General features: G+C 43.3%; 1 protein-coding gene across 2 annotated transcripts; it reads right to left on the reverse strand.

Moving 5' to 3' along the window:
* Positions 1–5,082: 5,082 nt before the first annotated feature.
* RPS26 (ribosomal protein S26) lies at positions 5,083–7,419 on the reverse strand. 2 transcript variants are annotated; one of them, XM_028165831.2, is made up of 4 exons: positions 7,191–7,419; positions 6,726–6,927; positions 5,520–5,650; positions 5,083–5,188 (listed from the first exon to the last, which is right to left on the reverse strand). In XM_028165831.2, exons 1-4 carry the CDS (start codon positions 7,191–7,193, stop codon positions 5,153–5,155), a joined length of 372 nt encoding a protein of 123 aa, XP_028021632.1. In that variant the 5' UTR covers positions 7,194–7,419; the 3' UTR covers positions 5,083–5,152. The 2 variants fall into 2 exon arrangements, with proteins under 2 accessions (XP_028021632.1, XP_007179620.1); XM_007179558.3 differs by having other exon boundaries at positions 6,750–6,927; positions 7,191–7,406.
* Positions 7,420–9,615: the final 2,196 nt, after the last annotated feature.

The following is a 9,615-nucleotide window of genomic DNA, read 5'->3' on the forward strand; positions in this document are numbered from 1 at the left end:
ATATTTTATATTACTTAAACTACATCAAAATACTATGATATAGGAACGACTGTCCTAAAGATTAGAAAATTGAAGACAGAGAGGTTAGGTAACTCAGCAAAGGTCACGCAGATCAAAGTGTCAGAGGTGCGACTTATATCTAGGAGTCAGCTCTCTTAGGTTCTTAACCAGATGCCTCTGTTTTATTTTCTTTTTCTTTGGCCGCACCATTCCCTGACGAGGGATGGTACCCGTGCTCCCCCAGAGGAAATGTGGAGTCTTAACCACTGGACCACCAGGGAAGTCCCTGGACGCCTCTGTTTTAATAGGGAACCTGGACTCAGAAGCAAAGTGCCAAGCACGTGGGCAACTAGTATTTACTGAACAAATAAATGAATGAATGTGGATTTTAGCTCATGCTTTCATCTATTGCTGTCTCTGTTGACAAGCCTATTAGCTTGTTAGTGCATATGAAATGCACACCCCTCTACACCTAACAGTTACTGAAAGAATAAATAAGCTACCTGTGTAAACTAAAAAACACATTAACCTAATGTGATAGGCAGTGAATAATTTTTTCCTCATACATGCTAAGCTATGGAGAGGTAGGCAAAGAAAAGTGAAAATCCAGGAACTGAGGTTGAAGGAAAGGGTGTTTCAGGACCTCAATGAATTTTTTAAAATATATCTTTATTGGAGTATAATTGCTTTACTATGTTGTGTTACTTTCTGTTGTACAACAAAGTGAATCAACTGTAAGTATACATATATCCCCATAACCCCTCCCTCTTGAGCCTCCCTCCCATCCTCTCTATGACCTAGAGGGGTCTCTAAGACCCCTCTAGGTCTTCACAAAGCATCCAGCTGATCTCCCTGTGCTATGCAGTAGCTTCCCACTAGCCATCTCTTACTTCGTCCCAGCTTCCCCTTCCCCCACTGTGTTGAGTCCCTTCTTTACGTCTTTGTCTTTATTCCTGCCCTGCCACTAGGTTCATCAGTACTGTTTTTTTAGATTCCACATATGTGCATTAGCATACGGTATTTGTTTTTCTCCTTCTGACTTATTTCACTCTGTATGACAGACTCTAGGTCCATCCACCTCACTACAAATAACTCAATTTCGTTTCCTTTTATGGCGGAGTAATATTCCATTGTATATATGTGCCACATCTTCTTTATCCATTCATCTGTCAATGGACACTTAGGTTGCTTCCATGTCCTGGCTATTGTAAATAGTGCTGCAATGAACATTGTGGTACATGTCTCTCTTTGAATTATGGTTTTCTCAGGGTATATGCCCAGTAGTGCGATTGCTGGGTCATATGGTAGTTCTACTTTTAGTTTTTTAAGGAACCTCCATACTGTTCTCCATAGTGGCTGTATCAATTTACATTCCCACCAACAGTGCAAGAGGGTTCCCTTTTCTCCACACCCTCTCCAGCATTTACTGTTTGTAGATTTTTTGATGATGGCCATTCTGCCCGGTTTGAGGTGATACCTCATTGTGGTTTTGATTTGCATTTCTCTAACCATTAGTGATGTTGAGCATCTTTTCATGTGTTTGTTGGCAATCTGTATATCTTCTTTTCATGTGTTTGTTGGCAATCTGTATATCTTCTTTGGAGAAACGCCTGCTTAGGTCTTCCGACCATTTTTGGATTGGGTTTTTTTTTGATATTGAGCTGCATGAGCTACTTGTATATTCTGGAGATTAATCCTTTGTCAGTTGCTTCGTTTGCAAATATTTTCTCCCATTCCGAGGGTTGTCTTTTCGTCTTGTGGTTTCCTTTGCTGTGCAAAAGCTATTAAGTTTCATTAGGTCCCATTTGTTTTTTTATTCCCATTACTCTCAGAGGTGGGTCGAAAAAGATCTTGCTGTGACTTATGTCAGAGCGTTCTGCCTATGTTTTCCTCTAAGACGTTTATAGTATCTGGCCTTACATTTAGGTCTTTAATCCATTTTGAGTTTATTTCTGTGTATGGTGTTAGAAGTGTTCTAATTTCATTCTTTTACATGTAGCTATCCAGTTTTCCCAGTTCCACTTATTGAAGAGGCTGTCTTTTCTCCATTGTATATTCTTGCCTCCTTTGTCAAACATAAGGTGACCATATGTGCATGGGTTTATCTCTTGGCTTTCTATCCTGTTCCATTGATCTGTATTTGTTTTTGTGCCAGTACCATACTATCTTAATTACTGTAGCTTTGTAGTATAGTCTGAAGTCAAGGAGCCTGATTCCTCCAGCTCCATTTTTCTTTCTCAAGATTGCTTTGGCTCTCAATGAATCTTGACCACAGGGAATTGACCTGAAATCCAATACCTCACAGGTGCACACTGGGCCAATGTCTGGAAGAGCCCAGAGGCGTCTACCTGGCTTTACACATTGAGACTGGAGAACACATCTGAAATGTTAGGGAGCTGCTGAGACTGCAATTAACTTTTCCCCTCCTAACAGTCCATTAAAACAAGCTGGAGGGGCTTCCCTGGTGGCTCACTGGTTGGGAGCCCGCCTGCCAATGCAGGGGTCACGTGTTCGGGCCCTGGTCCAGGAAGATCCCACATGCCGCAGGGCAACTAAGCCTGGGCTGTATAACTTAAAAAAAAAAAAAAAAAAAACAAGCTGGAGGTGAAGGGTGGGGGGTGGAGGCAGGGGCTCAAAGGTTTATATCATTTTTTCTGTGACCAACTACTAGAACATCAGTCCACAATAGCTTAAGCAGAGAAGGCTGCTGATCTTGCAGTCCAAATACCTTGAGAAACTCAAACTGACCTGTGGGATACTTCTGACAACTTAAGTGGCTTTCTTTTCTGGGATAGATGATGGATGCCTACATAGGAGGTAACTTTCCCATAGGTAGAAATTGGATATCCTGGTTGCCCATCAGACACCATTTGAGTTCTTTGTGGGAGGTGGGATGGGGCTATTTTAGAACCTGAGGCACATGGAAAGCCCTTTTGTGAAAGTTACCGCTAGCACTCCAAAATCAGTTAGTTTGAGATTATCCTCAAGTACCAATAGATAAACAGCTAAACCAATTCTTAGCTCTTAGGCTCTTAGTTTAAATCAATTTTTAAACTCATGGGAGAGCCAATTAAGACCTACCCCAGAAAAGGATAAGCTGTGCCTATAAACATCTCAAGAGAAATCTCAGCACTCACATGATCCTGATTTACTACTTGAATCTGGTTTTATTGAGCAAGCTGGGATTTAGGACCACCAGGTTCAGCAGTCATTTTCACCTTGAACCCTATTTTCTTCTATCCAATGTTTTATCCTTGGTGTAGCAGGATCATTACAGTGTAGAGAAATGAAGAAGCACAGATATTGTGGGTCTCCCCAAAGGATGGAAACTCTTGCCTACATTCAGTGTTTTAACAAACCGTTTCCCACAATGTTTATTTATTTTATTTTTTATTGGCTGCACAGTGCAGCTTGTGGGATTTTAGTTCCCAGACCAGGGATTGAACCAGGCCCTCAGCAGTGAGGGCATCAAGTCCTAACCACTGGACTGCCAGGGAATTCCCAAACAATGTGTATTTTTTTTTTTTTTAATTTTTATTTGAGCCAAATTTGAGGATTATAGCCCAGGAAGAGCATCTCAGAAAGCTCTGAGAACTGTTCCACTGGTTAGAAATGAAGGAACAGTTATATAAGTTTTTTGAAACAAAGGACTGTACCTCAAATGACGTATTATTGACAGTTTACATAATCCAAATCTAAGTGTCATCCTGGTGGGTCATGAGACCTCTTACAAAATCAAGAAGGAATGTTATATCTTTAAATTAATTAATTAATTGATTAATTTTTGGCTGTGTTGGGTCTTCGTTTCTGTGCGAGGGCCCTCTCCAGCTGCGGCAAGCGGGGGCCACTCCTCATCGCGGTGCGCGGGTCTCTCACCGTCGCGGCCTCTCTTGTTGCAGAGCACAGGCTCCAGACGCGCAGGCTCAGCAGTTGTGGCTCACGGGCCCAGTTGCTCTGCGGCATGTGGGATCCTCCCAGACCAGGGCTCGAACCCGTGTCCCCTGCATTGGCAGGCGGACTCTCAACCACTGCACCACCAGGGATGCCCAACAACGTGTATTTTAATCAAAACTTCCAAGCTACTAGTTTAGCTTAATTCAGGGGGAAAAAAAAAATCACATAACCTAACCAGCAAAGTCCTTAGCAATCCATACCCAAATGAATTTTTCAAATAAACATACATTTGACCCCTGAACAATACATAGGTTAGGGGTACCACCCAGTCAAAAATCCTTATATAACTTTAGATTTACCCTTTCTTATTTGCCTGTGCTTTCACCATCTGAGGAGTCAACCAACTGTGGACTGTGTAGTATGTATTTATTGAAAACAAAACAAAACAAAAAAACCCACACAGTTAAACCCATGTTGTTCAAGGTTCAACTGTATATCCCTAGCTAGTAACTTTCTAATTTCTGAATTCTGGAACAAATGAACCATTGTCACACAGATAAAATTAGGTACAGCCTTTTCCCATACTTTGCGTGGAAACTTCCTCTCTTGGGACTTCCACAAATTTCTAGGAATGCCTCGTGTCCTGGACATTTTCACCCCATAGAAAGATGCAGTCTGGGTGACAACTGGCTTACCAGCAGACCACAGTAGACAGGTGAATTTTACAAAGTTAAGGATCTGAATACAGACCCTTTAAGCTATCTAAGTCTGAATACAGACCCCCTAAGCTATCCAAGTCATGTGCTTCCTAGTAAATAAAGTCTTCTGTCCTCCACCAGGGGTATGCACACCTCTGTCTAAATCACTTCCTGATGTGCTCCTCATTCAGTAACACTCCTTACCCTGCTAGTTCCTCCCCATTTTAAAGACCCCAGCTTAAGCCACTTGCCAGGATGAATTAATCTAACATTCACAGATGCCTTAACTCCTCTCCCCCACCCCACAGCTATGCAAATTGGGGAGGCCAAAGGCAGAAATACAAAAGGTTTAACTTACCTGGATAAGCTTTCTCACCCCATGAAAACACCACATGGCACTCCACAACTGAATACTTGGTAAAAGTAATTACAGTTCTATGACATAAACACACCCCCACTCCACCTAACAATACATACTCAACACGCCATATAAAGTATAATTTCCACTTTATTGTCTTTCCAGGGAACAGTATTTCTTCAGTCTTTAAGGACTTAGCTCCTTACATGGGCTTTGGTGGAGGTCGTGGAGCAGCACCCTGAAAGATAAAGAAATGAAAGAATTTTAAAAAACCATGCATGGAAGAGTCCCCACTCAAAGAACCTGACCACTACCCTCCCATCACTAACAACGTATTTGGCTCATAAAAGTATGAATAAATGTGGAACAAGATTACACTATTCAATCTGAAACAGATTCTTACAGCTATTCTTTAAAAGTGTCTCTAAATAAATGTTTAGGTGTGGGTCTTTACAGACTTAGTTGATCCCACCCATAGGCAGAGATCTTAATTTGATATTCCTTGGGTCCTTCCTTATCTTTTGTCAATTACCCCTCTGGCTTCCACATCCCCTCTTTAAGATACTCACAGCAGGTCTAAATCGGGGTGGAGGTGTTCGGTCCTTCCGGGCTTCGCGAGAACGATTCCTGACTACCTTGCTGTGAATGGCACAACTCACGCAGTAATGCAGTTTCACATACAGCTTGGGAAGCACATAGGCTAAGAAACAGAAAATTATAGGTTTGATATTAGGTATGGTACCACACTGCACTGTTCTTTCTTGTTCATTCTATCAGTCAAAAGTAAACTTACTCATGGGCTTCCCTGGTGGTGCAGTGGTTGGGAATCCGCCTGCCAATGCAGGGGACACGGGTTCGAGCCCTGGTCCAGAAGATCCCACATGCCGCAGAGCAACTAGGCCCGTGCACCACAACTGCTGAGCCTGCGCTCTAGAGCCTTAGCTCCACAACAAGAGGAGCCACCGCAATGAGAGGCCGGCTCACCGCAACTAGAAAAGGCCGCGCGCAGCAACAAAGACCCAACGCAGCCAAAAATGAATAATAAATAAATTTTTTAAAAAAGTAAACTCACTCAAATGTCTGTCAGGCATATCTACAAGATTTCACCCCCAAAGCCAAGTGTTCAGTTTCTGGTATCTAAATACATATACAACACAGTTCCACAAATGAATATTCCCTTACTGAGCGACCCTGTCACCATAGGGACTAAATCCACACCACAGATGTAATATCACCAAGAATCCAGTTCCTTCAGCAATTGCATCATCCCCAATGCCTACTCCTGGGCCCCCTCCTGTTGCCTAAGAAAGTTAATTCGTCTTAACACAAAAAAAAGATCAAAACGACATCATATTGCTCCAAAGATCACCCTTGTCGACCAAGCTAGACTACTTCGACTCTTTAAAAGTCTTCGAAAGACTCCTTTCTACAACTACTCAAATGTTCGTCAACAATTCAAGAGTTGTTACATTTACATTTTCAGCTAGTACTCCCGAAGTTTTGATACAGGACAAGCACCATAAGTGCTTTTGGAATCTCACCCCCTACACAGGCAGTCACAAAATAAAAGAGTCAAAGACTATGCAATACCACAAAAAGTCCCCCTCTGTCCAGATAACGCTCAAAACATCAAACAACATAGCAAACATATCATTCTCTTCTACTAACAATCCTAAAGGCGCAAAAAATTGTTGGAGACGCTCCAATGAACACAGCCTGCGGATGGGGGGGTGGGAGAGGCGGCAAGAAGCGGTTTTAGATATTCGGATACTTGCACAGTTCACGCGCCAGAAGCTCACCGTCGAAAACACTCGCTTCGGAAATGTCCCTGACGGCTGCGGCCTCTACGATGTTCCGAATGACGAACTTCTTAATAGCCTTATCCTTGGGCACGCAACGGGCACAGTTGGTACAGCGAATAGGCTGCACGTGGCCGCGGCCCTTTTTGGCACGACCATTGTTCCTTCTTTTCTTGGTCTGCATGAAAATGAAAACCCCATTAGAAAGAAGGCACAATTTACCCAGCTTATCCCCCTTCCAGCCACATTCCGCGCTGGCAACCCCCAGAAAAGTGCCACTCAGATATCCAGTCCCTCCGCAAATCCCTCCAAGCCTGGAACAAACATACGCTCTTTCCATTCCTCCACCGTGACCCAGATTTTCAAATCCCCACAATCCCAAAATCTGCTCCTCTCAAGCCTCCACCCGGCCCCTCACATTCACCACGAGCTAGAACTCACCATCTTGGAAGCGAAGAGGCGAAAAAGGATCCGGCCTTCCCTACGACTCTCCTATATAGCGCGAGATCCCTACGCTCACGCCAGGAGATTCCTCCTAGACGTCTACTGGAAGCACGCCAAGAACGGAAATCCACTTTACTCAAATTTTCTTTATTATTCAGCGTTTCCGCTGAAATTTAGGGCAGGAAGGTGTTTCTCGAGTTTCTTTTTCCGTGGCACATGGTGCCGGTGGGACTATTTAACCAGCTGGCGGAAGAAAATTAGAGTTATATGTTTCCCAGCAACCCTTGCGACGCCCTACCCCGGAAGTAATTCTGGGCGGCTATAGTTATCCTTTTTTGCGATGCTGGGCGCGGAAGTTTCTCAGCGCAGGGCCGCAAGTCGCCTTCCCAGTTAGAGGCCGGAGGGCAAGAGATGCATGGTGGGAGTTGTAGTGCGAGGTCGGCAGGCCCCCGGCCCCAAGCACTGAGACCGAAGGCGACACTACGCCACCGGGGGACGCTCTCGGCTCGTTTCTCTGACAGTCCTGTTACTTGGTGCAAGATTGAGAAGTGGAAGAAGGCGGGGGTGGGGTGGGGGTGGAATAAAGCATTTTGTTAATTCCTCCTTTCAATATGGAGAAAACCCCACAATGAGGAGCCATGGACAAGTGCGTTGGTGCTAGGGTTGTTCCTCGTTCGCTTTTTTATTCCTGGATCCTGCTAGCACAATGCTAGGCGCTGTAGTAAGCAGTGTATAAATATTAACTCTTTTAACCCTCAACAAGCCTATAAAGTAGGTTCTATTATTGTCCTTACTTTACAGATTGAAAAACTGAGGTGTAGAGAGGTTAAAATTGAGGTTGTCTGAAGTCACGTCGTGCTAGTATGAGGTGTTCTGGCTCCACTATACTATGCTGTCTCTTACCTAACAAATGGATGGAGGTATATATAGCCTGGACTAGTGACTTAAGAGATTTGACTCAGACTCCTAGTAGAAATATATTTTACGTTGGTACTCAGTACATACACAGATGTACTCAGTACATACTCAGTACATACACACAAAACTGACACACAAACTTCATGAAACAATGCCCTTATGACATAAGGTGCACTATGTTCTATTTTCTTTTTCTTTTTTTTAAGAAATTCCTAATTGTTTTTTGTTTTTTGTTTTTTTTAAGTTTTAATTTTTATTTATTTATTTATTTATTTATGGCTGTGTTGGGTCTTCGTTTCTGTGCGAGGGCTTTCTCCAGTTGTGGCAAGTGGGGGCCACTCTTCATCGCGGTGCGCGGGCCTCTCATCATCGCGGCCTCTCTTGTTGCGGAGCACAGGCTCCAGACGCGCAGGCTCAGTAATTGTGGCTCACGGGCCTAGTTGCCCCGCGGCATGTGGGATCCTCCCAGACCAGGGCTCGAACCTGTATCCCCTGCATTGGCAGGCAGATTCTCAACCACTGCACCACCAGGGAAGCCCTGTTCTATTTTCTTTTAATAAGTGTTGATCAATCCCCACCAAGGTGATTTCACCACTCATTGATGAATCTGGTCCCCTACTGAAACATACTTTGTTCTGTCCGAGTTCCATTTACCTCTGGAGAGCCTTCAGAGAGTCTTTAGCCTTGAGCAGGAGTGGCTATTCATGGGTAGCCAACCACCCACTTGTCTCCAAAATTGAAGAAATTTGGGTGTCAAGGTGACCTCCCAGCATTCAGAGCCAAGATGGTACAGATGGAGACTGACCCTTCATTCATGAGTCATTCTAGAGTCTGAATATACCAGATTCACTCTCCCTCCCACAACCCATTATGGTTTCCGTTAATTTGTAACCCACTTTATTGGGGTTAAAATTTATTTTCTAACTTTAGTTTTGGCTTCAAAACAACTATGTTCATGGTCTTTTTTGAGTTTCAATTTGCTAGTTTCAGTGAGTCATGGAAAATGATAGACTCTAGATGGAAGCATCTCCAGTTTTCACTTCAATATAGTCTCATGGAAAACACAAAGCAGACAATATTGTATAGAATGGCAGTGAGGTAGATAGAGCAGAAAAAGTTCAGTGAGGGGGACAGAAAATAGTTAATGTTTAAGACAGAACCAAGTTAATGTTCCTATGTTGGCTTTTCTTTGGATTTTCATAGCCTGGGGGTTTCACTGGCTGGATTTCTGGGCTTTAAGGGTTAAACACAGACTTTGGGTGAACACACCATATCCTTGGGTTCAAATCTGGGTTCTGTCACTTACTGGCTTATAAGTCTTAGACAAGTTATCTATTCTCTCTTGGGCTTTTATTCTTCACTAGTAATGGTGACCGTTCTTTAATAGGTTGTCTCTACAATTAAATGAATACTTGGCACAGTGCTTGGCATTTATGAAATGCTCAAGAAGTGGTAGACCCTATTCTCATCATTATTCATGCTATTGTATCTTGTATCTCCCTGG

Source organism: Balaenoptera acutorostrata, chromosome 11 (assembly GCF_949987535.1).
Source record: "Balaenoptera acutorostrata chromosome 11, mBalAcu1.1, whole genome shotgun sequence".
NCBI lineage: Eukaryota > Metazoa > Chordata > Mammalia > Artiodactyla > Balaenopteridae > Balaenoptera > Balaenoptera acutorostrata.